Source organism: Sturnus vulgaris, chromosome 5 (assembly GCF_052056855.1).
Source record: "Sturnus vulgaris isolate bStuVul1 chromosome 5, bStuVul1.hap1, whole genome shotgun sequence".
NCBI lineage: Eukaryota > Metazoa > Chordata > Aves > Passeriformes > Sturnidae > Sturnus > Sturnus vulgaris.
This window is the reverse complement of record NC_142247.1, coordinates 46,290,546-46,318,270: the sequence shown is the minus strand read 5'-3', so window position 1 is coordinate 46,318,270 and position 27,725 is coordinate 46,290,546. Positions and strand designations below refer to the sequence as shown.

At 41.4% G+C, this 27,725-nt stretch overlaps 1 protein-coding gene across 1 annotated transcript in view; it reads left to right on the top strand.

Annotated features, from left to right (window-relative positions):
• Positions 1-27,725, top strand: part of HMGA2 (high mobility group AT-hook 2) — a 116,086-nt gene that overhangs the window by 74,157 nt on the left and 14,204 nt on the right. Inside the window, exon 4 of the mRNA XM_014888570.2 lies at positions 16,028-16,060. Coding sequence (XP_014744056.1) covers positions 16,028-16,060 — 33 coding nt within the window. The remainder of the gene's footprint in view (positions 1-16,027; positions 16,061-27,725) is intronic.

Below are 27,725 nucleotides of genomic sequence, written 5' to 3'. Positions count from 1 at the left end.
AGCCAGTTTGTCTGAGGAAGGGCAGAAGGTCTTGCTCTGGTGTTATATATTAGGACCAGCATTTCTGAACCTCCCACTGGTAGTTCTCATCAGCCACAAAACCAGACTTCTTGGGAAGGGAGCAACAGTGGAGTCCTGTGTGGAGGCTATAAAATGTCTTACATTTTGTATTAATATTGATGAACATAAATGTTTTAAAATTAAACTTTTTTTCTGTTTAAAACCAGAAAAATTATTTTTAAATAAGCCCTGAAGGTGACTGTCAGCTAGTTTCCATCTCTTCTAGGCAGGTTTTTAGTAGCACAAAAGCTTCCATGCAAGAGAGGGTACCAAATAGCTAATTGTATTCACAAGGGTTATTTTCAAATGTGCATCATTGCTTATTCCTGTTGAGGGGTGTTCCTCACCTTTTGAAATTTCTGATAGCCCAGGTCATCTGAAGTGTCACGCAGATTGATATTTCTGAGTTCAGCACAGCATAGAGGGGAGTAACCCGCTCAGACCTCCTTGAAACTTTAGTGACAGCTTCCTTAATTGAATAAGAGGTGACTCCATGTTTTATGAGCATCTCTCAACACAGTCGTAAGTTTTATCAGTACGGAGTTTTAAGAAACAGCCCTTGTACAAACAGCCTCTGAGGCAGTGCCAACTCACAGCTCAGTTCTGCCAGCCAGACCTCGCCATTGACACTGGCTGCTGAATCCAAATATATGGGCAGGACTCCCCGGGAGAGGGGACTTCTCAGCTGGTTTGTGATGGTCCTCATATCTGGAAAAGGAAATGGTGACTTTTTGCCTCTTTACTTTTTTCTCGGACAAGAGGAGCAAGCCAGTCTCATGCAAGTTTGGAAAGCTTTGGACCTGCTTGTGCCAGTGCCTCATTGACAGCTTGGACCTTCTGATATAGCAGCAGCTTTCAGTCTTGCCCCTGCACCATGGCAGAGGAGCCTGGATTATGCTGGCACTGTGTAACACCAAGCTCCACAGCAGCAGGGCAGCTTGGCCATAACAGTGCAGCCCCCCAGCATGAGTGGGGCTGGTCAGTTGACTTAGGGAAGTGGTGAGGCACTCACCTACTCTGTGCCTCATTTGTGTCCTTTCGTGCAACCAGCTGAGAATAATGTTTCCTTTCAACCAGACAGTAATACTCACTGCTCTCCCTCAGCAGTCTCCAGTGCTGCTGCTTGAAATACATAAATGTCATGAAACACTCATCATACAAAAAATTGCTTCGAGGCATTTCTCCTAGAAGTGAATTCTCTGGGATATATTTGGTCAGCTGAGTAGGAGCAAAATGTGCAAGAAAGTTCCCACAGTCACGCTTCCTTCTGAAGCATGGAGCAGGACTTGGAAGAACCTCCACAAATAAAGCCATTTTTAGGGATATTTCTGCCATGGTTGCTTCCTGCTCACTGTTAGGTGTGTTTCTGCATGGTGAGGTAATTGCCTTGGGAGAAGTGATGGGCAATTGTGAATAAGCCTCTGCCACCTGCATTTTGAGGACATGCCTCCTCACACATGCGTGAGGGTATGCAGCATGCAGCCTCACCACTCACTACCCCAGGTGTGGCTCCTCAAAGCAGGTGCTGCTATGCTCTGCAGCGTGGCTCTTCCCCACCAGTGTAAGCTTGGGAGGAGAAAACAAAACAGCCAAACGTAAGTTTGACATGCTGGGAAGGCTGCTGAAGCTGAGTGTACTCCTACTTCTACTACTGTAGAAATGCATCAGAAATATGTAGGATTGCAGTTTCCCTCAAACAAATCTCCTTCTTCATGCCCAACCTCATGGCTATGCTAAGAATGCTAAGGGGATGAAATTTCTGGGGTTTGTATTGGTGGTCACCTCAAAATGCTCGTCTGGGGGAAAAACTGCTGGAAGGCTGAAGTCTTTTTGGGGATACTTGCTACAGCTGTTGCAAATGTGGCAAGGCTTGCAAGCATCTAACTGGGGACATTTCCTTCCCCTGCTGATGGTCCCAAAATACCACATTCTCACACCCAGTGAATAAAAGGGTAGATGGAAGACATCAAACTCCCCGCAGAAACCATGTTCAAGCATCCTGTATTCCTTCAGAGGAATAAATCCTCTGCCTGCATCTACTACCCCTTTGTTCAGTGCTGTTTTTAGAGGAGGGAAAGATGTGCTCAGGCAGCAGCCCCACTACAAAGGAGGGCTGGCAAAGCAGGGGTAGACTGATGGAACAGCTGAATTGCTCTCATATTCCAGAGGAGGTGACAGGGAGAGCTGCCTGTGAGGCACACATCTTTCAGTACTGAGTTGTTTGTCTTCTCACTCTTGATTGTTAATGACCATGAAAAGCTAGTGGGAGGCCAGCCAGGACACCCATTCTCTCTCTTGCTTTCAGGGATCCAAAGATTTTGGGATAATGAAATAAATGTTAGTTTGTCAGTCCAAAACTGTAACACTTCACAAAGTGGATACACAAATTTCCTGCAATATTCCTGAATATCAGGTGATATTTCCTGAGGTATTGTTTCTGACCTACAGGGGAATTGATATTATGAACTAACTGAGGAAAATGGTTATGGTATCAAGCTCCAGCCATTGAAGTAAAACAGTGAGAGCATAGTAAACTAAATAAAGGAATAAGCAAAAGAAGGCTTGGATTTTGTATATTTGTTGCTGTTTTTTTTTCTAATGCTGTAGGCATTGAGTGTGGTTAAGATGCAGAAATCCTCTTTTTACAGAAGAGGCAGCAGCAGAGTGGAAGTAGGAGAAAATGTTTAAATTCAATTGCTTTTAAGGGCATAAGCAAATAATATGTAATCATTCATAACATTAGTATTATTAAAGAAGTAAAAAATAGCTGCATGTTGAATTAACTAATACTTCTATATGTCCAGTAAGCCAGCCAGACATTTATTCAAGCTTCTAACATGAGATCAGAAGCAAACATGCCTATGTTTCTGCTAACTATTTTCTTTGAAAATAGGACAATCTCTTACTGTCAGTCAAAACTCACAATTTGGTTTCTGATTTCATATAAAGGAGACAATCTATTAGGTTTGCTGGTCTACACTTCATGTAGTGTCATTTGTATCTTGTTTGAGTGAAATCCATCTTATGTACATAATGTTGTTTCTTCAAGTGTGTTCAAAACCAGCACCTTTCTAAAGCAAAGACTGATAACTAATTTAAAATTGATTCTGAACATGCATTGCAGCATATTCCTACATTATATATAACTTTATCGCTGAAAGACACGTATATTGGCTCACATGGTAGAACCTCTAAGACCTATTTTCTTCTACTGCCACAGCCCTATGCTCTCACACATGGATTTCACCTCAGTCCACTGTTCTAAGATTATTCAAACAAATTTGAGATTTCTAGTTTTGTGCATCTGGTCTTGGTAGATGTTGTGTCAACTTTCTTGCTTGTAACTAGTGTTTGATTTCTCTGGAACTCCAATGTGGATGTTCCTGCAGAACAGAAGCAATGTGCTGTTTTCTCTGTACACCAAGGATGTGACTGGCGATGTGTGTGTCCTCTGGGCTATCAGATTATAGATTATAGATTATAGATTATAGATTATAGATTATAGATTATAGATTATAGATTATAGATTATATTATAATTATATATAATTATGAGATTATAGATTATATATACACTTCCAGCTGTTGGAGGTGTTGCTTTTCAGATGAGATGTAAAATCAAGGCCCTGACCACTTGTCATCAGAATCCCTATGGCACTGGGGTTCTGAACTCAGTGTACTAGCCAAAGTCCAGTTTGTATAATTACATACTATTTCTCTACCGCATACACTGGGTATGGTATTCTTCACCTCATATCTGAACTGTAAGTGATACTTTCTTGTGCTGTTAAAGTGCTGCCAGACCTCATCCCAGAAATGGCTACTTTTCAGGGCAGAGTGAAACAGATCCCTTTATAACGTTCTTGTGTCACTTCAAGTGTGAAAATCACTTTAGGATCTGCAGAGATGAAAAGGCTATTCCAATATAAAATTGCATTTTCAAATATTGTGATTGCTTTTAGTTACCTATTACTTAGCTTTTGATAGGAAAGCCCTTTCTGTTGAACTGAGTAGTATGGATATGACCCATCACACAGCGTTACAGGACTCGTTGATCATCTGGTAATGAGTTAATTTCCATTTCCAAAGGAACACTGAGGGCTGAGGAAAATATACTTGAGGGAAAGAAAACTGAAAGAAATTCACCTGAACGATAATGTTGAGAGGATACACAGACATGGTCATCATGGTGGTGCCTAGGAACATCCCAAGTTTTTTTGCTTGAAGTTTGCCATTGTCTACTATTCACTAATAGATCAGGTTCAGATTGTGATTATTTCTGTAGTCTTCAGTCTCTTTTCTGTATGTCTTATTACAGGATGCTATTTAGGGAATGTGTTAGATCTTTTGCTCATAAAGTCTCAGTGGTTCCTTTGCATCCCATCTTCAAGGAACATAACACCCGCACACTGAAGACTCCCAGGACATTGGCAGCCTTGTAGTTGGAATGCATCAGGGTTGAGACATGCAGAGGAAAAGGGCACTCCCAGGTGTTACCGCCAGTGCTACAAGTCACAGTGCAAAACTTTAAAAGGGCTAACTGTTTTCTAGGGGAGAGTAGGTTAATGTAAAGCTCCCTATGCTGGATCTTCCCTACCAAAATTCTCAGCAGTGCAAAATTATCCTTCATTCTCTTTTCTGAAGGCCCCTTTCATTGTGCCTTACCTTCAACGATGTAGATTCTGATCTTCATCAGACATTTGATCTGATGTCTGTCAGTTGGTCCAAGCACAGACATCATCATGTCATGGGATGAGCATGGATATGAAAGGTTTGTCATCACATATTAAGTCATATGTAGAGTTGAGCATACAGCCCTTGAGTACGTCTGTAAGGGACCATTCAACCAATCCCAGCCCAAGAGTTGGGCCCTTCACACTTAGGAGTAAGGAGAGGGAGGACACTGATGCTTCCAAGAGCCATATGGAACTTCCTTATTGGGTGGGTTGCCCCTGAGGTACAGAATGTTTATTAATAAAATCCCACTGTGGAGATCTCATGAGAATTGTCTTTCTTGTCAGTCAGGAAGCTCTCTGAAACCGTGATGATGCATCTGGAAGACTCATGAAATCATGTGTTTTGGAGTTGTAAACCAGTTTACAGTCAGCAAAGCATTGTCTTTTAAATAGAGAATAAATAAATTTTAAAAAAAGAAAATACCCCCCCCTAGTATTTGCTAAGTAAAATAGAACTAGACTATATCACTTTCATGAGCTACGTATTTGCTTATCTAGGAAAGAAAAAGCCATAATAGGGGACAATTCCACAGTGCAGAATAAGGAAAATAACCACAAATTGCCAAGGGTATGTGTCAGCAAGGGCAGGCAGAAATTAAAGTGAAGAAATGTGGCTGAAAACGCCAGGTATTTATTATCTAAATACATCTAAATTAGCCCCAAAGACAGACGTTCCTGAGAGGTAATGAAAGGCAAAGTGGCATGGGCAACTCCTTATCCCATCACTGTCTCCCACCCTTTTTAAGTGTTTGTACAATAAACAGTGAATATCCTGGCTATCCTGTTGCCAGTGCCTTCAGCCAAAAAGCTGAAGCAGACCCTCTCCTGCACAGATTGCTGTGCTGAGAGATGGCTGGAGTTCTTCAGGAGAGCACATCTTCCTGCGGTTTCTTCTGTCATCACCCTTGCAGGTGGGGTGGAATCCTCCACTCTCCAGGGCAGTATAGTCCAAGGGCCTTTGCATTTCTGTTGACCTTTCTTGTGATCTGAGAAGATGGAGCATTACCATAAAGCCTACAAAAATCTGATCCTAAAATTTGAAAAACCCACCGGTACCTAAGATGATTCTAACTAACCAATCTTCCCAATCGCTCTCTGTAAAAACGCCATGAAACCCTCAAAATATGTCAGTCATACACACGCTTTCAGAGCATGGAAGAAGCCAAAAGTATGACAACAATACAGCCGTCTAGTGAGCTTGGGACAAAAAGAAATATGAACAATGTGTTTCTGTTTTCCTCTCAGTTCCTTGCACATAAATGACAGTGCAGAGACCTTGTTCCCATTTGTGTGTAAGCAGAGAAGGTAGTATGTGTTTGGTCTCACTCTTTTTGCCATCCCTCCTTGTCACTTTTCATTCCTTCATCTCATCCCTTTGCATCTTAACCACTATGCAACCCAACCAAAACTACTGTTCCCTAATAGCCGAAGATTTCCAGAAGCTCCTAGGTGTATGCATGATGGCACAAGCAATACTGTTGTTTCCTCAGCCTTCCTCCAATTGCTATCCTTCCTTCGCTGGTGACCTCTTTGCTGGTCATGGGGAAGGCCTGCGAGAGCAGTGGGCTCACAGCAACCTCTGGTGTCCATGGGGCTTGCCTTAAGGCACACTATCATGTTCCCAGGGTCCTTTCTCAAGAGAAAGTCTTCCTTGTGATTGGGCAGTCACAGCCATGGAATATGGGGATATTTAGATGCCTGGGAGCAGTCTGCTGACCACCAGCAGAAGGACCTTGCTCCACATGGTCACCCTTACCTGCCAATATCTATAGTATCAGAGTATCCTTGGCCACATCTCTCCCAATGCTAGAATGACCTTGCAGCTGCTGGTAAGTGATCTGGTACAGATGTAATACCTGATCTCACTAAGGTGGATTATATTCAGCTGCAAAACAAGCTCCTATCTACCCAGTGCACCTATTTCTCAGAGTGTGCCTCTCTCTGCCAACTACAGCAGCATTTGGAGGCCAGCTCTCTTTCACCAGCAGGCTGCTTTCACTTCTGCTGCCAGGACCATCTAGCCATGGTATATTTCTGGCATGTCCCAAACCACAAAGGTTCCAAGCACAATAAATGTAACTAATTGGAAGATGGAAGCATTTAGCTCTTTCAGTAGACTCTGGAAATAAGGGCAGAATTTACCCAAGAAGAGAGTTTAGCTATGTTTTTGCAGCATGAAAAATTAGATTTTGCATTTCAGCAACAGAAGCAACAAATTACAGGAGAGTTTTCAGGAACTGAGAATCAATATCCATCAGTCCTATTCTCTGAAACTACCTATATTTGCTAAAATGTTCACAAGCCTTCCCTAGCAACCCTAACATGTAAAAGCAGGCTGCTTTCCAAGTGGTGGATGGAGGAGCTCTGTGAGCAAAGAAATCACATTAAGTTTTACAAGGGAGTGGGGCTGTAGTAGGGTGCTCCAGGCACTGCATTCTTGATGTGGTGTCAGTTTTCAGTACTATTATGAAAAAATCTGCAGGGGATTTGCATGCATACCTTACACACATATGTTTGATGTTCATATTGTTAGATCCAAGCAACAAATAGGATCTTTAGGTCACATGTAGCTTCCAAGAGGCTATTAAATAACTTTAAGTAGACAGCCACATAATTGTCCTGTAAAATTACCGTCAAATTCTTCTCTCCTAGATTTGGTTAAATTCAGAGTCTGTTCAGGGATGTAAATAGAACAACTCCTAAATTACACCAGGATTATAAAGAGCAGAATCTCTTTCTTCCTCTCTTCCCCTTTTTTCACTCTCAGATCAAGGGAAGCATGTGTACTCCGACACTATTCATATTTCTGCTGCTGTTGAGAGGCTGACAATACGATATTGACAACAGGATAGATTGCAATCATTTATTAAATGAGTTCTAGCTAGATTTTTTAAAAAGCTGTTTGCTACTGTCTTTTAAAATACATTACTGTGTTGCATGGATTTTGCAATCATGCATGTGATGAAATTGCTATTAATGAGTAAAATCACACCAGAAATGCAATGGAATGGAGCAGGTTTTTTCTGCTTTGCAAGAAAGACCTACAAATCATGCCTTTGGACATAATGAATGTAATTTTCACTTAAAAATAAGAACATAAACTGTATTTAACATACCACACACCCGAATGTTCCCGAAATATATCAAGCCAGGAAGTGGATTAATTGCAACAACTCCCCACCAAGCCCCTGGTATATTTCAAGTACGTGGAAAATGTATTGCTATTTTGGACACTGACTTCCTTATGAAGTTATGCCAGAATGTCAGTAGTCTCTGCTTGGACTCTGACAGACACTCTTAGCAGCATCAGTGTCCTGGAAGCAGTGATAATTATCAAATCTATTCGATAGACAGACAGCTATCAGACTTCTGTATATCCCAGACATACAAAAATATCCCCAGCCAACCATGTGGCTACAAATGGATCTGCTCAGACAAAGAAGTTCAAGAGAAATGCCTCAGGCCGGCTTCTCAGCTGCAGAAAATCAGCCAGGCAGAGGCAATTTGCCTTTCTTGCCCTGTGTGCTTTTTTTTTTTGGAGGAAAGTCCTTACCAGCCGTCAGAGGGCAATGGGAGGTCAGGGTGGCAATAGGTTCAATGGGAAGAGGAAGCTCCTGCAGGAGCTGAGGGCTAGGCTTGGGACTGAGCACGTAAGTTCTGTACAAGATGCATTATATCCCTGAAGGACTAGAAATGACTGTGCAAAAATGGCTGCCTAAGATCCCTTGTATCCTTATCCCAGTTCGTGTAGATGAGGGGGCAGATAGCTCTTCCTAGCAGTATCTAGTGCTGTGTCTGTGCTCAGTGAGCTGAAACAGTGCCTGAACATAGACAGCCTCAAGCACTGCCCTACAGTTTTCTGTGCTGTGCAGCTGGGACCTTGCTCTCTTTCACCATCTTGTTCTCTGCCACATAACAGATGTGGTTAAGGAAGTAGCAAAACCCAGGACTCTTTCTTCTAGGCAGTCTGGAGGAAAGGTGGTATAGATACAAGCCAGTCAGAGGTCCTGGACTGGATTGTTTTCTCCTGTTGGTGAAGTCTGAAGGCTTTCTAGGCTGATCACAGTCTCCTGCACCTGCCTTCCCACAGTGCTCACTCTGATGCCGTCCTGCTCTGGCTGAGATGTGTCTCACTAAAGCAAGTGCAAATCTCTGGAGGCAGCAGCTCTTGTAGTATGCAGCTAAACTGAACAGACATGCCACAGGTTGCCACTGGGAAAAACCCAAGGGCAGTCACAGACTGCTTGGCTCAAATCTTACAACCTTCAAGGTAGCTTGAATGGCTGCCTTTCTAGAGTGGTGAAGGTGCCTGAGGGCCAAGGCAAGTGCATACTGTATTTTCATCAGTATTCTCTTTCTTGAGGAGAAGTACAAATCCGGGCTGTGGCGTGGCCATTACATCATCACAGTGGTGGAGGTGTATAGCCAGGGACAGTTTCCACCTGATATTTCTGGGACACTGCTGTAGTCCCAGGTCTGCCCAGCAGAGCAGTTTACCTTTTGTTTTCAATCACTGCCACTTCAGTTCTTTGTCCATTCCTGTTTCTAGGCTTGGACCTGTTGTTAGCAGAAGCTTTCATAGGCCCGGAAATTAAATTGATTGCTTGTATCTAAGCCTACATTGTTAAAAATGGGCTGCATGTATTTCAGGTTTCTAAATGACACAAGGACACTGTTAGTGAATGAGTTGATGTCTTTGTGACATTAAAATTGAGAAGACTGAACATCAGAGGCCATAAAGGGAAATGACAACAGTTACATTTTGAGCAAAACCACTGAAGTTCAGAGTTCACTTTCCAAACAGCAGTGGATTTTGCAACAGGTCAGCTTGTTTGGGGCTTTCCTATGCTATTTACTCTGTAACTTCACTGGAGATCAGTGCATTCGGGAGTATTCGGGAGCTCCTGGCAGTCAGGTCCAGAGATGAGTCCGCTGCTGACAGTCCTGCAGGTCTGATCAGCTCTCCATGCAGTGTTTCCAGTGGGAATGACTTCTGCAGCAGAAACTGCCCTGGATTTTCAGTCCATATGGCGGGAGGTGCCTGAGTAAGAAGAGAAAGAAGACTCTAAAACCAAAGTTGAAACCAGATTGTAATGTGATACAGTGCTTTCCACCTCTAGTTCATCAATTCAAATCTAGCCTGTTCAGCAGTGACCAAATATCATTACCACATGGGCCAAGAGAAATGCATGGTGGACATGCACTAGGAGTTGCTGTATCCAAACAGACAAGATAGTCTGGAGATAAACAGTTGCACAATAGTTATTTGTCTGGACAGGTCTGCAAGGTATAAAGCTAAGTAGTTTCTGATCAGTTTATCCCTGAATAATGAGGGCTTGGTTCCTTTGCAAATAATTTATAATTTATTTCTGTCTACTAAAATGTAAGGTTTCTTCTCTGTGCTGTAGCTATGAATAACTGAAACCTCCCCACTGGTTTTCTCAATAGTCTGTCTGTGTAGGGAGTTATAAATAGACAGCCACATATGAAGTTTGCCAGACAAAAGAGCCAGCTCATGTTTCTGTAGGTGTGTATCAAGGAAATCTCAATGCTGAACTATGTGCTAGAATTATTCGGAAAGACAGAAAATGCTTTTTAATATTTTAGCAGCAAAATGCAGAGGGTGCCAAACTAAACTTAAGCAAAATGCATCAGGAAAGCTTATCAAGTGTGTGACAGATGATAATGAAGTAACAGGGAAACCCCACAGAGCAACAGTGACTCTGAAGAAGAGCAGTCAGCAGCAGCAGATCCTTCTGCTGAACTGTATTGATTTTAGATGAGAACACAAATTTAAACTTTGCTTATTGTATTGAAATATAGATACAAGGCCCATTAAATGGATATTTCATAAGCTGCACTGCCCTAAATATTTTATGGAAATATAAGTAATACTGGCTGAAACATTATAAAAATTAATAAGATCTATGAAGAATACGTAACTAACAGCTGCTGTGCTTTGAATTTTGATTATATCCTCGATAAATTCACTGGAATATTGTGCTTGAACTAACAGTTCAGCTAGCAGATGAATAAAAATTATGGGTTTTCCCTTCCTGTTCTAACCATTAAATTTGTATTTGTCATGATCTGTAATGGTGGGAGTAAGGTTGGGTCAAACAACTGAGAAATAATGGATTATGTGATCATAAAAGAAAACAAAATAGGATTTTTAAATACATTTCTTTCACTGTTTTATTCCTCTCAGAATGTGAAACCATTCAAAATGAAGCAGCTTACAGATATTTTGTAGTGAAGGTAGCTTTCTGTAAACAAAATATATGAAATCCTAATCCTGATGAAGTCAGTTTCTTGACTTCTATTGGATATATACATACCTAATCGGATGTATGCGCCACTGCCTGAATTTTAAGACTACTAAAAGAGTCATTTGAAGCAGTGTGCTTCGAATTTGCCAAAATATAAAATTTAAATATAAATATAAATTTAAATATAAAATTTTAATGCCAGTCAAATAACTATTAAAAGTCACTCTGTGTACTTGGAAAACTCTGATACTCTCTGTTTTCCCCAACAAGTGGAATAGAAATACTCTTTGTCATCGATTAACCGGTGCAGCTTCTGACATGTTGCAGACTTTTCCAGCATCAGTAAGGGAAGGTCAGTTTAAAAGCTAATAAATATTTTTGCAATTATTTGATTTTGTATTAAAAACTCAGAGGAGTGCCGAGTAGGATAGAAAATAAAGAATAGTTTCACAGATTTTGCCAGAATTCTCCACAGATTCCTATTAGCCTCATTTATGAGACTGCACAGAGAACTGTGAAATCTCCTTTGAACTCTAAGGGCCAGATGGTTTTGCTATTAGATTCTAATGACCTACAGCAGTGTGCATACACGGATACTACAGTTGCCAGTTGACTGCAAACATGTAATGGAGGTAGGAGAATTCATGACCTGTGCTTCCAAAACACAAGTCACCTCACTACTGTGGGGATAAAAAAGCAGTTCTGCTACTGCCTCAAAAGGGAGATTATCACTAAGTCAAGTTGTGAGCATACCTGAACCTGAGGAGTGAATGGCAGGCACATCATCCCATGCAATTTCGGGAAGATTTCTGCTTATGATCAGGAAGCTGCAAGTGGCTTTTGCTGGAAGATGAGGTTTTCCTGGAAGTCTATGTGGGCCCCTGGTCCCAGCACTGTATCATTCTATGCTGGAAGAGGAGAGAAAGGCTGGACTCAAACCAATTAAAGCTGTAGGGCTGAATGGTAGTTACTCTGCTGTCATATGAAACTGCTTGTAAGATATGATTTATTTTGGATTATATTGGTTTCAACTGGGATAGTATGAGCTTCCTGATTTTTCAAGGGTATGTAGACAAAAAGACCAAATATGGTTTTACTCATCTTTAAATTTAGAACTACAAGTGTTTGGATGACCTATGAAATTATTTTAATAATCTCTGCACAACACTGAGCTGTCAGCACTATAAATGTCGTCCTAACTGGGTGTTAGTTTCTATCATGGCCATTTAGTCTCCCCAGCAGAGCTACCTCCATGCAAATCTCTTATCTGTGTCAAGCTGTTGGAAAAAAAAGTCACTGTTGCCAAAAGGCATGAATCAGGCATCTTCATAACACTCAATTTGAAGCAGAAGACACGAACAGAAAATCTAAGAGCACCATTTGTGTGCAGCATACCCTCGGAGCTTCAGGCATAGCAGTCAGGGAGGAATAATGCATTCAAGCCAATGCTTTTATTTCTGATCATTAACAATGTGTTCCATCATTGCTCATACTAGTTGATATAGATTTACCCTTAACCTTCCATTTGCTTTCCTTAGCTTTATAAAACTAGGAAAAGTCACAGGGTAAAAAGAATTTCTGTGAATGAGAAGTGTGACGAATTTGATATGACTTTAGACTGCTGGTACAAGATGAATATGAGCTCATCACATGCAGCTCTTCTTTTGTTCTCATATAGAAAGCAAATAAATTGTTTGACCAGTGTAAGCTATAAGGATACATATATGGCATGAAGTAACAGAATTTGAAAATAAATTTAAAAAAAAATGAGGGATGTGTGACAGAGGAGGGGTGGCAGAAGTGTAAAAGATTAACTGCTGGGCTTGTAACATTAAAAACTTACAGCAAAGATAAAACCATCAAAATTTTGTATATTCTCCTTTTCAGACATTATGTGGGGTTTTTCTGTTCAAAGCTAGGAATATTGTCCTCAAGTTTTAAATTAATATTTTTTTGCCTTAGCAATCACTTGTCCATGGCTGTCTTATAGTTCCAGTCTTTTCCATGACCAAGGCAAATTGTCATTCTTTCCAGTTAACTGAACATGCAGATACAGCACTTGTGTCACTCTCAAAGCCCTGAAAAGACCTTTTAACTCAGTAAACACCAAGTTTAGCAAGTTGAAGCATTAGTATATACAGTGTGTCACAGTGGTTCCAAAGGCATCACATCCACAAACGTTAAAGAGATTAGAGGAGTGCTTGGGAAATGTATTATTATTCCTGAATACCTCGGTTCTTCTGGTCTGGGTGACCTCAGTGAGCAGGCACTAGTCCTCACAGAACTGGACCTTACTGGATGTGTGTGTCCAACCATCTTCATCACTCAGCCAGGCTGAAGCAGGAAAAGCAATGCCTTTGAAATTTTGCACTTGGAGTGATTCAGCTGCCACAAGCTGGAGCCCTCAATGTGACATGAGTGGGCACAGCTCCCAGTATGGCAGTGGTGTGTGCCACTAATAGTGGCTGAGGGACTGAGCCCTGCTTCTGGGCTTGCATAGCTAAGCTTCTTCCGTTTAAAGGAGCAAGCATAATATCTCCTGAACTCCAGATCCCAAGTCCAGTGCAAACCTAGCCAGCAGTAAGCAAGCACTGCCAAGGACCTCTCGACATGAAGCACTATGATAGCAAAGGTCTTGAATGACTAAAATTTTTGAAAGCCTTGGTTAGTATCAGAGACAGTTTCCAACTGTGTGAAGTACAATATTTTCCCTCTGTTTTTTATGAATGGCTGGATAGGGTTGTGCTAGAATCAGAGTCCCCTGTGGAAGCCATTCATAAAAATAACAAAACAAAACAAACACATGCAAAAAAACTTTCAAGGTCCAGTCCAAAGCCACATGGTGCCAGAGGCTGGGAAGACATGCTGGCAGCCCAAGCCCCAGCCATCACTGAAAGTATTCAATGGGCTTTTTGGTGGTCTAAAAAGTATGAACTGCTGTGCAGAAGGGCAGCTGGTAGAATTACTGTGACACATACTAGGCAGAAAGCCAGAGTTGGCCTTGTTTCAGATATTGTCTTTCCTCTCATTGAAGTGTCAGGACCTAATTCATGGAAAATATGGTGAGTTGGCAGCTCTTTCAGAAGATTTCATTGAGCTACAGTGAGTGAGAGTCACATGAACATAGAATGCACGGCCAAATATATTTGGGGGATTTCTGAGCTGGAGAAAACAGTCAGCCTCTAAAAATATCTGTGGCTTTCATGTGGTTTGGGAGTAGACACAGGTACAGGTGTAATCAATAGGCGAGAAAAAAGAAAATAAAATGAAAAAAACACTATTGGCAGTGTACAGAACAGCTCAATGAGTTCTGTAATTATGAGAGATTCCTTTAAAATAAATCATTCCTTGGTCCAAGAGCAGCAAATGTCCATTAATGACTTCAGGGCCTGCAGTCCACCTGGAGAAAGCATCAATAAAATGTGTGCCTTGATAATAGCTTCTCCATTTCAAGGGAATTTAATGGCAAAGGAAAGGGTCCACCCTGAAGTTTAAAGACAGACTCAGTCATCACATAGTTTCTTTCCTCTCACATTTATTTGAAAGCAGAACTTGTATACTGTTATATACAAAAATATAAGAGCAGTAGGATTCCACTGAGTTACAAAAAGACTGAAAATAAAGAAAGCATCTCTTGTTAAAATGGGATACTTTTGGTGGGCAGCCTGATTTTAATCAGTTACATTTAATTTACATTTTCATTGATCCTTCCCACTGAAATATTGCTCTGAAAGGCCAGCTACACTAAACTGCTTATTCAGAAATACTCCAGTTATTTCCTACTACACTGTCATGAAAATTAGGTTTTTGGCTGTGCAGAGGGATGGCATGTTGGCTTCTGGCCAAGAAAGGCACTAAAATCGTGGCTGGGATTAGGAAAAAGCAGAAAGGAAGGGCAGGAATAAAATCATTGGATGCGATTCATAGACTTTAAAAACAGAATGTCTGGAGGAGGGGGTCAGGCAGCAACTTTGTCCCACTGAAGTAAGAAAAGCCTTTTTGTCATTTCTGTGTCAGGACTTCATGATTTATCTGTGGTCTTATTGTTTCATGCTGCGCCTGGCACCCACAGGGGTCATCCCATCATCTGGGCAGTGCTGGTATAATTTAAGCACGTCTGTCTTTGTTCCTTAATTGGTACTCCTCTTCTCCCAGGTAGGGATGAAGCACACTGCCACCTTGGTGGGTCTCCTGACTCATGTGAGGACTGTGTTTCCCAGTCCTGAGTGGACCCTGCCAGGAGAGAGACTTGCTGAGAATCTGTGGTGGTGCCACCAGGTCCTGCACAGGCAGGTGGACACACACAACCTGGCCAGTGATGGGTATCCCTGTAATCACACCAATAGGCTTGAAAGGGTCAGTATAGCATCACTTTCACACAGGTGAAGGTCTCAAACCAGAATTTCCAAGGGCTGGAACCACTGGCCATCCCAGTCTCCTTGATTTAGCAAGGGTAGCTTTGGTCAAGTGGGAAGCTGTGGCTCAGGAATGGTTATGTATCCTTCACCTCTCTGCCAGAGCTTTGACCCTGCTCGTGATGAATAGGGAGGGCTTCCCCACAGCAGGGCACTCCACTCACAGCTGAGAGTGTTGTAAAAGAGCAGCAGCAGTGGTGACAACAAAATCGAGTCACTCTCATGGTCTGATAAATTAAAGCATCAGTACCATAGAAGAGCTGAAAGATGTAACATGCTAAATTAGATTTCACCTTGGTTTTAATTGTACAAACTTAACATACTTCTCTTCATCCACAGTAGTACAAAGACTTCAGAGAAAAGTTGTAAATAGGTGTAGGAGAGGCTGGGTGTGAGAGCTGGGTACATTCATCTCTCCATTTCTGAAGGTGGGCTTTTCCTATGTTTTATTTCTGTTGCTGAAAACATTTTTCCTAGTGTTCATAAGATCATAATTAAGTGCTCTCACTTAATTTTGTTTCTCACTGTGCCTTTGTTTTACTTTTCAGCCTCAACAAGTGGTTCAAAAGAAGCCTGCTCAGGTAAGAAAAGCTAATTTAAATTTTTTAGACTGCTTTAAGTGAAATAATTTTTCAGAAATTCATTCAGCTGGCCTCTCTTACTGTAAAGAAAGAAGGGAAATGCATCAATCATATGAACTGGGGGACAGCTATTGGCTTGCTGAGCACAACCACCGGAACAATTCATGCTGTGGCCCTTGGGAAGGAGAGGAGGAAGCAGTGGACAGTGCCTGCTCAGAATTGTTTTCTTTCTGTATTGGTCACCTTGCAATGATATTGCAGACACACATGCACATTTCCATGGTGTGAGTCCAGTATGTAATAAATATCTCTGTGTTTCCTGAATGTGGATAGGTAGGAACTGCATTACAGCAAGGAGGGGCATATGCATGAAACCCATCTCTCTACTTTTCTAAAGTGTTGCATATAGGTAAAGCCTTATAAAATAAAAACCTTGTTACCTTTGTAAAATCATGGCTCAGGCCTGCTACTTAGGCTAAGTAGAAGGGAACTATGGGAGTGACTCAGCTGGAATAGGAGTAGAGAGATGTGAGAGATGTGCTGTGTGACTGCCACGTGTCCACATCGTGGTGTCTGGTGGTTGGTTGGCTTGGGCTTGTTGCACCTTAAAATGACATAAACTGATAACTGCTAAAAAGGCATGGTTTTTTGCAATAAAGGGGCTCTCCTCTGCACTGTTTGGGGACTCTGTATCGCTCTGCTTTGTCACACTAAAGGATTCTCTAAACCCTCAAAATATAATAGGTTGAACTTGGTAACTAGACTGGATGCATCATAAAGACTAACACTGGAACTTTTTGTGTTGAGTAGTATTATTCTTTTTTTAATACTTTGAAAAAAATGCAAACCACAAGGTGCCATGAAACCAGTCAAACACTGCAGTTACAATCCACTTCATTGTCTTCTCCCAGCCTGCCCTGTGTTAAAAACTACAAGAATGTAACTCTAACATTTTGTTATATGTGCACCAACAGAGAAAAACCTCTGGCCATCGAATGAAGTCCATCACTGCTCAGCAGAGTCCATGGGCTGTGCCACTGTACCTGCATGTAAATGAATGATTGCTGAGTCAAGAGTATAAAGGGTCCATTGCTCTTCTGGAAAGAGGCCTGCTTTTAGAAAGGAATAATACTTTCATTTTTCCACCTTATGGTTCTAATGCATTATTATACAGTGTACGTTGTCATAATATTAACTGCAATCTGAATTAGGAGCCATTGCATACGAAACAGAAAACATCCTGGCCATGAGTTGAAGGGGTAAAATTATGTAAGTCTCCAAAGCACGTGCAGGAATCAGATTTCTACAAAAGAAATCAATACAGTTGCAGCAATGATGAATCCATGGCACAGTTTGTAGCTGTGGAAAGGGGTATTAACCCTTTAGATGCAGTGGAAATAAAACATACAGCTACATGGTCTTCTTTCATGATCGGAAAGAGAGAAAAATTTTATTCAGAAACACACTTGCTTAAATAGAATGACTCGCAACTCCAAGGGCAGAAAAAGATGATTGATTCAGACAGAAGACACCTCTTTCCCAGGGCCTTGTCACGCACGACAACAGGTGTTCAATCTTTGTTATTAATTCCTCTCTATTTTGACCAAGTTATCATCCTGGGAGAAATTCTCCCCGGCCTTCAGCTAGACCAGCCTATCAGCCTGGGAACAGAACTGAGAAGCTCCGGCCTGGAATATTTTTCAGGCTGTAATTTTCTAGCTCTCTCAAGTGTATGTCCACAACAGTTAATAATATTAATGTCTCTGAATGGTGGAGGTAACACACGGGATGACTGTAGTAGTACTTTCAAGTAAGGTCTAGTTTTGCAAGGAGAGGTAATGTCTTTTGTTAGGCCAGCTTATGCAAAACACACAGCCTAATTCCCCAGTGACTTACTATGTATGATCTGACTACACCCCAGAATTCAGAACACACCAAGTTGTTCTAATAGAAGATATTTTTTCTCCTTGTCTTGTTTATATCCTTCCAATGTTACTGCTACAATCAGGCTATTCCTACTATACCATGGTAGTAAATCTGCCAGTGGACACAAAGCCAGCTATCTCCTCTGTGGCATCTGAGAGACAGGAAGGCTAAACCCTGCTAAACCTGCAGAGAGGAGACCAAATCCAGGAGGCAGAGACTCCCGGGAGGCTGTTAATGTTGCCTTTTCCTCTGGTATGCATCAGAGCTCAATTCCACTGAGGTCAGCAGGAGGAAGGCATCTAGAGCTGATGGCTCTAGCCTAGCCTAGCAGAAACCATTGCTGCCAATGGCCTTGTAGTGCTGCCAGGTTTCCAACCTCCCCAGGCACTGACTCCCGCAAGTGTTTTTTTTGCAACACTGGGTGCAAGAGAGGAAGAAATACCTGGGACTGAAGCTGGGTTGGGGTGCAGGAGGACTAAAAGGGTACCTGGACTCTGTTGCTTTGTAGCAGAACAAAGTAATGACAGATTTAATTGATGGCAAAATGATATAGGCATTTGAACTGAAGCACTAGCATTCCCCATATGGAATTTCCTGACCATTTCCTGAAGCAGTGATTCTGGTAGGGATGCTATAGAGTGTGTCAACCAGCTGGGTGCTACCACTGCTGCAGTGGTCCCTCAGCAGCATTTCTGTAGGCAGAAACAGAGAAAGAAAGCCCTTTGACATTCCCATTAGTAATGGAAATGTTTGTGCAGAAAGCAAGGTGGCACAGAAGAATGCAGGAAAGGAGAGAGAAGGCTGTTTAGATCTCTCCAGTTACCACAACTGACTAGTAAAGGAACACCTTATTTATATGCCATGTCTTTACATAGACAACATTTCTGGTTTTAATCCTTAGAGGAAAGGCTGTTCAGTCAAATTACTGAACTTCTCTTCAGCCCTTCCTGGTTTTAACAGGCCCTGCTCTCACGCTTACAGTACCATACCATTGCAGTTTTGCTGTTATAGATGCATGGCAAGGAACAAAAATTAATCACTGTGAGCAAATGCTCATGACAGTGTCTTCCTGAGGCTGAAAGAAGGAGAGATAAAACAGTGTAATTCCTACGATGATCCAGAACTTAATGCTGCTGGGTTTCACTCAGATCTGGTTGCCTTTCTCTGATTTCTTTTTATAGTACCTAATTTCCCTTTAAAGTAGGGAGGTTCAGATTCAGAACATGAGCTCATGCAGGCTTTCTAATGTGAGCTGTCTAAGGAAATAGTGATAAATTATATAAACATGGGGACTACATCGAAGTTCATGGAGGATAATGTAAATCTTATACTACATTCAGAGGAATCTCTTCCTTGTCCATCTGTTTCCTTCAAAATATCCTCCCAGATGGCTTTACCACGTGGTAGTCTGGATTAAGTTAGAAATGTATACTTTCTTCATTGGTGGGGACTGTGAGAGGTTACAGTCAAGAACTGGTGGTTGATGGTGATCCTGCCTTGGTAAAAGTGGCAGAAACTCTTGCTCAGGCTTGGTCCCTGAGTGGTGTCCTGTGCTTTGAGTTTTATGTGTATTCTCAAAGATTTCTATGAGTGTTAGTTTACGTCACTCTTACTCTTGTTCTTGCTGCTAGCAAGTATGTCTCTTGTGTTTGTGTCACTTTTAAAAGTACAGAAGCAGTAGGACCAGATAAAATTCTCATTTTCTAAGTAACAGCTCTGTTCCTATAACCTTTCCCAGATTTTAAGCATGATGCAGGGCTCTGCCATGCTCCAAATCTCTTTATCGATATCAGTTGTCCAGTTTAGGGCCATACAGATGTTTTTGTAAACTTTTGCAATATCTTTGAACTTTGCCAAAGGTCTGAGGATTTACCATCACACAGACAGTAAATAGCAGCAGTAAAACCCACTAGAAATCTACATAGCCATAACATTAATACAAATCTTTGAATATGGCGGTCTATTCACGTCTTTGTGATGATCACTGATGCATACTGTCACACTTCCTTGGGGAAATGAAGAAAAGAGCCAGCATAACTCCATGACATTGGCAAGTTTTGCGCTTTCATGTAGATATTTGCCTAAAACTCAAAACAAGACTCTATGAAATCTGATCTGTCTCTAAAGAATGTACAGCTGGATCTTACAGTCATGACATAGTAGTATTTTTTACCGAGGTGTGCAAATATACAGTCCAAACAGAAATTTCTTCATTTCCTCATTTTTAAGCAATTTGTAGCAGCTGTTGACTCAGCCATATAGGGTAGTTACACTCTTAAGCAATATGAAGGAAATAGATGTTTTTAGGAAAACACAATGAAGGCAATCAAAATTTTCTGGAAACAGGACATGTTTTATTTTTTTTAATTTCTGCAGAGAAGACATATAATGAACATAGAACAGCCCTTTGAAAATTTTATTATCTCTCTTAAAAATCTCAATCCTTTTAAATCCTTTGTATGTGAAAGACAGCATACCAGTCAGAATGACAGTGGGTAGATCAGAATAAAAGTGTACCAGTTGGAAGAGGACAAATGAAGTATACATAGAACAGTGTACTCAAGAAAGTGTACAGAAAAGATACACCAAAAGAACAAGTAAAACGTACTTCTCTACCTAATGCTAAATGTAGTAGATGTTTTTAAAACAATGTGCAAAAAAATCAAATCCAACAAGAATAAACAGTAAAAAGAAAAGTGTTATTTAATAAGGCTTTATCTATCTATCTATCTATCTATCTATCTATCTATATATATATATATATACACATCAAGTTGCATATATTGCATATATCTACTCAGTGTAAGACACAGTAAATGCTAGAAGCATTGTTGCAGCAGACCTCTTATTAGGGGTAGAAATGAGCCAAGACACAGACTCTCAACAACATGAAAAGGGTCCTGGTTTACTCTTTACAACTTTGCCATCCTGACTCTGACTACAGCAAACTCCTACTGTAGGTTTCAGCTGCAGACTCTGACTGCTGACTATTTCCTGCTAGACTACGACTGCAAGTATTGGTTTGCAGACTGAACACAGCTTTCACCCAGCTGAGCTATGACTGCAGGCTCCAACAGCAGGCTCTAACTCCATCAGACCCAGACTGACCTCATAGCAGATCTTTTACTGCAGCAACTCTCTTCCTTGTTTCATTCTTCTTTGTGTCTCTCTGGATCATTCCTCCTTCCTCAGGGCTCCTCTACCTCAAGGTCCTCTTTCTCCAGGCTCTCTTCCTCCAAGATCCCCCTACCAGCCAACTCACCCCTTTTTATCACACTTATCTTTATTAGTCACATTAGACCCATTAAGGGCAAGGCTGTTCCTCTTCTTTGGTAATTATTGTAACTATGACTTATCAGGGGCAAGGTGGCCTGTAATCTCTTCTTCTACACCTACAAAGCATCACACAGCTCTGCAGCCCAGGAGCTACACCTGTGGCTCATGCATTCATGTGCAGGCACAAAGCTTCAGACTGTGAATAGAGCTGAGCCTGGGTGGTTGTGTGGCAGGGCTGACATGCTGGCACACCCCAGCCAGCACGCCTAGGATGCACATACTTCATCACCTCTCTGTGCCACACAATAAAATCTGCTCTTCCACAAGCTTCAGGCATTCTATGTATATGTGAATTCATGCTTTTCCCTTCTGGGAAATCGCAGACAGAAATATGGTAAGAATACTTCAGAAATCCACTTTTGCAGGTTGAGAAGAAACTTCCAGTGTCACCGTGTATTGGTTTGAAAGCAAAACCAGTGAGAGACTCCAAGTCAGTAATACAATTTAATAGGAGGAAAGAGAAAAAAAATAAAATACATGCAATAATACAAAAGAAAAACCATTGGCAGAGTCAGAATACAACCTGACACCCTGTTAGTCAGGGTGTTGGTAGCAGTCCATATAAATGGTGGCTGCAGTCCTCCTGGATGACAGATGTGATTCAGTTGAAGCAGTGCTCCTGTAGAAAGTGCGGTTTTCCTCCGAAGGTCCACCGATGATGTGGAAAAGGTCCAACTTTCCTCTGGGATCCAATGGAAAGGGCTGCCTTCCCGTTCCAAACCCCAGTTTTTTATCTAGGAAAGGTGTGTCTGCTCCCCCTGGCTGGAGCATCTCCCAATGGGATGATGTAATCTTATCAGTCACACAATAGGACTTAATGGCCCATTAACAGAAGATATCTTCTGGAGGAAGGATGGGTTGTGAAAAGATAACGATGATCATCCCCCTGATTTTATCAGATGGCACATCAGCAGAGGATATCTCCCACAGAGATAAGGATCACCACCTCTCCCACATTTCAACAGATGGTGATAGAATACACATTTTTGCATTGTACCCCAGGACACACAGACAAGATGGCAAATCCAAGCAGGTGCACATACACATCGAGAGAGTGAGTGCCATTGTCCAAGGCCATCCTGTGTCCTGCAAACCCAGTGTCACAATCCACTGTTAATACAGAGCGGAGGTCGTGATGGTTTGTTTGATCTCAGAGGTGCCAACAGGCAAATAGCAGGGGACAAAATCAGTTTATTCAACAACAGCAATGCATTTTTATTAATGCCAACAACTCAGTTGTGATAGAGGGGAGAGATATAGGAAACGGAATAGAGAGAAAGAGAGAAAGAGAAAGAGGGGGATGGAGAAATAGCTACCAACAGACGTCCTCACGGGCCAGCCGATAGACAAATCTTCATCCATGGGGAGATCTCAAGGGTCTTCTCCAGAGGGTTGCTCTTTTATAGTCCTTTTCCAAAGCAAGTGGCTTCTGGCCAAGAGGTGGGGGGATTTATGGACTATTGTGAGGCTTGCTCCAACAAACAGGTATACAGAACCTGCTGCTCTAGCTAGTGCCTGCTTGAGAGCAGTGTACCGTGAAGCACAGCAAGCACCTGCAAACAGTCCCTTGGCAAGCATCCACCTTGGTCAGGCCAGAAAACCATTGTCCAGAGTCAATCTGGGTGGGGGTCCTTGGAGTCTTGCGACAGTTGTGAGGCAAAACAAGGGAAACTTCAGACTGACCCTTACACCCAGGAATTCTGCAGTCTTATTCAGCTGAACCTTAACTGTAGAAAAATACTGAATAATCATTGCCCTGGAAGCTTACCTAATGACCTGAGATTTCATTGCTCTTTCCACTGCATTCAGGAAGTTATGTTGTGTCTCATGGACTTTTTTTGTGCTTATTTATATGGAGAGTCAGAAAGTTCCCAGGGGAACTCCCGAAAACTCAGATTCTGGAGAGGTAAAACTTTCTGTTCCAATAACACCAGGAATTTTGTACTTTAGCACGGGATAAGTGTCCAGAATAGCCTCTAATGTAGGCTCTTGGTACCACGTGACCACATGCTGAGCAAGCATATGTTGTGGCTCATGGGAAATAAGGAAAGTCTCTAGCTTTCTTCATGGATGCATGGAATTTCATGGAGGGTACTTGGCTTCACATTCTTACCTTCTTTCTCTTCTCAAGGCAAAATGGTAGCAACTGGTGTGGTTTCCAAAAGAAAACATGTTCAGTCTTTCATTTTGTTTTATAATGGGTTTATCGTGACAGGGAGATGCTGAGTAAATTGTCTGATGAATTTTTGAAAAAAGAAAAAAGAGTTGTTTTTTGAAATAAAATAAGAAAAAGTCTGGAAGAAAATATAGAAGTTGCAATTGCCACTTCAATGAACAGATGAAGCACTAACCTGGGCTAAAGAATGATGACTAGAAGGGGAGGTCAGCTATTTCTGACAGAAAATATTTTCTTACTTACATGACAAAACTTCTGAATAGACTCTGAATAATGGAATTCAATGATGCTATGCCTGAATACCCAGATCAGTGTAAGACTGAGGTACCCAAGGTTTTAAATATTTATGATTGTCATTTACTACATAGCTATGATAGAGGAACATTTGTGAGACAGCTGCTTCCAGAAATTGGCTGTAAATAAATTTAACAAATTGAGATATTATATGGCCAGAAGAAAGAGAAGAAAAGGGATTAAAAAAACCCTTCAAGACAGGAGTATATTCAAGTATTCTGTCACTTTTAAAGTGTCAGAAATCGCAAATACCTCAGCAGCAGCCCCATTTCCTGTCCTAGCAAGCTCTCCAGGAGAGAAGTGTTCCTAGTGCTGCTACCTAAACCTGAGACACAGTGCAGCTCAGGACTTGAAGGTTGAAGAGCCTGAGTGATCAAACAGGAGAAATATGATTTTATATAATTGTGCCCACAGATCTGTCAAATTCAGATGTGTAATTCTGTCAGTAAATGCTGACTGAGCTATACATCCCCCACTTAATGCACCAGTGGTCTACAAGGCAGACTGGGGTGCCTGTCACTGTGCCCCATGCACTGCCTAAGGAACAGAGATGCCCCAGTCAGCACTGTGCCAGGACAGCACAGCTCTCTTTGAAACCATTATTTCTCAACCCTGTGCTATGTAAGTTCCATTTTAGGCAAGTCTCATTGTGTTTTCACTGCCCTTCCACTAAACCTGAGGTGCTGATGCTCCCTTCTTGCATAAGGAAGTTATCAAAGTCCACACACTTACAATCTGATGTGACAAAAAAGGAATCAGATTTAGCAAGATTTATTCTCTTCATGGCTTGTGAAAGACTATCTAGGGGATTCAGTCCTGCCTGCTGCAATGTACCACTTGAAGATGTCATGTCCTTGTCAGCCAGTGTATGAGTCAATCAAAGAGCAGGAGTGCTGTGACTTAGTTCAATGTAGGAGGAGTCTTCATCTCTGGGAAAGCGCAATAATGGATTCTTACTGCTCAAACACACAGTTATTTCCCTGAGGCAAACTCTAGGGCAGGAGGCAGCTTTCTAAATGCAGCACCAGTCACGCATTTGCCCATTCAACACAGACATGCTTTCAGGTCTCTGCTCTTTTCCAGTGCGCTGGGCAAGACCTGACCCTAAAAGTAGGGATGTAAAACTTCAGGGACTACAGCTGTTAAGCCACTCCTTGCATAGCACAGGGGGTAGGTGTTGCAGTCTAGAAGACTAGAGGATGAAGGGGTGAGCTGAAATATTTCCCTAAGCCAGCAACGCTCCTCTTCAACCTCTCCCTACCTCTTCCCTCCCCAGTTCTTGCTTGTGGAAGGAGCCCGAGGTGGGCAGGCAACGTCTGTGGGCAGGGTGGTTTTGTGTTTGACCCCATGGCTGTGGCCACAAAGGGTATTTAGGGGGGTACTCCATACAGTTCAGAACTTGGCTCTGATTAGACACGAACTGAGATCTCACTAATAGTAGCCAGAAGAGAAGGGGTTGTGGTGTGTACTTGGGAAACACCATTGAGGAACATGGCTGGGCAATGTTTAAAAAATGCCAATAAAGAGTAAATTAAACAGTGCTACTTTTGCATGCACATGATACATATTTTGGCTGAGATTTTCAAAAGTTTCAAGAATCAGTGTTGCTAACACTTGGGTATCTTCATACAAGACATGCAAGACATACAAGATTCTCAGCAGCACATGACTACTCTCTGAAAATAAGGATTATTTTAAGATATTTCCTGAGTGATACTGAGAAAGCTGAAACTACCATCATGATCACTCTGTGGATTTATAGTAATAAAAATAATCAAAATGCTAATTAGCAAAGATGAGGTGCAGAACGGTGCACAGGAGGAAAGTGAGGAGGTTCCTGAGCTTCTCATAGAAGGCTCTGCATTTTCAACAATCAGCCTTGTTGTTGCTCCTCCACATCCAGCTGAAGCCACTGAAAGATGATTTTTCCCTGGCTTAAGTATTATTACCAGATATTGCAGGGTTATATACTTGCTCATTTTTTTCTCTGAAAAACATGGGAAACAAACCTATGTAACCGTTCTTGGAAATTGCTCTATCTTTGCTGTTCCAATTAAGGACAAATTGCAAATTTTATTTTAAAGATTAAGTATACTGTGATGGATGTGTAATAAGGTAAGAGCAAATAAAATCAAAGTTTAGATCAATAAAAATACAGTTTTTGTCTGTTAAATAATTTGTTCAGATAGTTACAGTCTTCACCTATCAGCACTAATGAAGTTTGGCTAGGAAAAAGAGCAGTATACTCAGCCCTTATTAACATATTTAAACATGTTAAAGAAAGAAGTAATAAGAAGACAATATATTATTTTTTTCTGAGTTTTCCCTGACATCTGGGAAATTTTTTAAGGTCCACTTGTCATCCAAAATAACAGTCTTAGAACAGAAGAATAATTTCAGCTACCAAACAGAAGAATTTTTCAGCTACTCTGACTGTACTCTGTGGGTCACTTGTAATATTTTGTGAATTTAGTTCCTTGAAATCAGTGCTGCCATGCTACCTCAGGGTGACATCTGGCCTCCCTGGGCAGTCCCTCAGCTTGTGACACCTGTGCCAAACATTAAAGCTAGGATGGACAGGCTGAGCCTATGACCTTGCCTCCTCCCTTGCAGTTCAGAGAAGACAACTCAGGTGAAGGATTCATAATCAGTGTGAAACAATTGTGATAGACACTTTAAAACCATTTTTCCTGGTTGAGCTTCTATTCTATATCACTTCCATTGATGCTCTCACTGGACTGTTCCTTAGTGCTGAGATGGAGTGAAGCAACCCAGATGACAAACTCTGTCCGTGACAGGCAGGGTGCAGTTTGGGGGGCCATTCAGAGCTCGTGGTCATTGATTGATTGCTCAATGGATATTGTAGGCATGGGGCTGCTGGGACAGTAGGCAATAAGAAGTATAGGAATATCACAAACTCATGGTAGACCATGCAGTGAGAATTATGTGGCACTTCATATTGAAGATTACAGAAGTACATAGGTGGTTTTCAGACATCAACACTTTGCCAAACAGTGCATGAAGAATCTAAATCTTTACACAGCCTAGTGTTTGTAAATATCTTGAGTTCATCCTTACAGGACTTAACTAAATAAATGTGCTTTTCTCACACTGGGGAAGGAAAAAGCTCTTAAAAACCACTGCCCGACTGCTGTGCATTGTAGCACTCACATTATAATAGCAAACTGTCTCATGGATACTTTTTCATTGGGATCCCAATGCAAGAAATGTTAAATTTTTTATGAAGTCTGCTCCAGCAGATGGTGAGCATCACTATGATGAAGTTCTGCTGCTGATCCCACTGTAAAGCATTTCTTGAAATTCCAGAATGCTTTCAGAAAACATTGGCTGAAATCTCTTTTTAGAAATTACTAATGCTTTTATTAGAGAGGGATATAATATTGCTAGTGTAGTTCTTGCTTTGCCTCTGTTCTACCAATGTAGTCACATTATTCAGGGCTGATTTCTGATCTCAGGTTTGAAGAGTTATTAGCCACACAACATCCATGGGAAAAGAGAAGGAGAGAAATAAAAAAATGAATCACCCACTTTTTGCTTGAATTCAAATCTCAGATTTCCCACATCCTGGTATTTAATTTCTCACAGATTTACCAATGGTTGATCTCACGGCAGGATTAGTGGGAAGAAAAATGAGAGCTCCATTGAAACCAAACTTGAGTCTGGAAGGAAGGAACATGTGAGCTCTAGGACCCCAGAGATATCAAATTCAGGGTAGTGAATGGCTTCCATCCCCTCCCCTTCCCTGATTCTCAGGCTTATTTTGAAGCAAATTCTGGAAACTGAAATCAGAACAGCAAAGACGGTAAATTAAGGAGCTCATACATTGCTTCAATAGTCTCCTGAGAACTGTGTTATATAGGGAGGCATTGACTGTAATTTATATTAGGGTTTTTTTTATGTTTATAAAGAGTA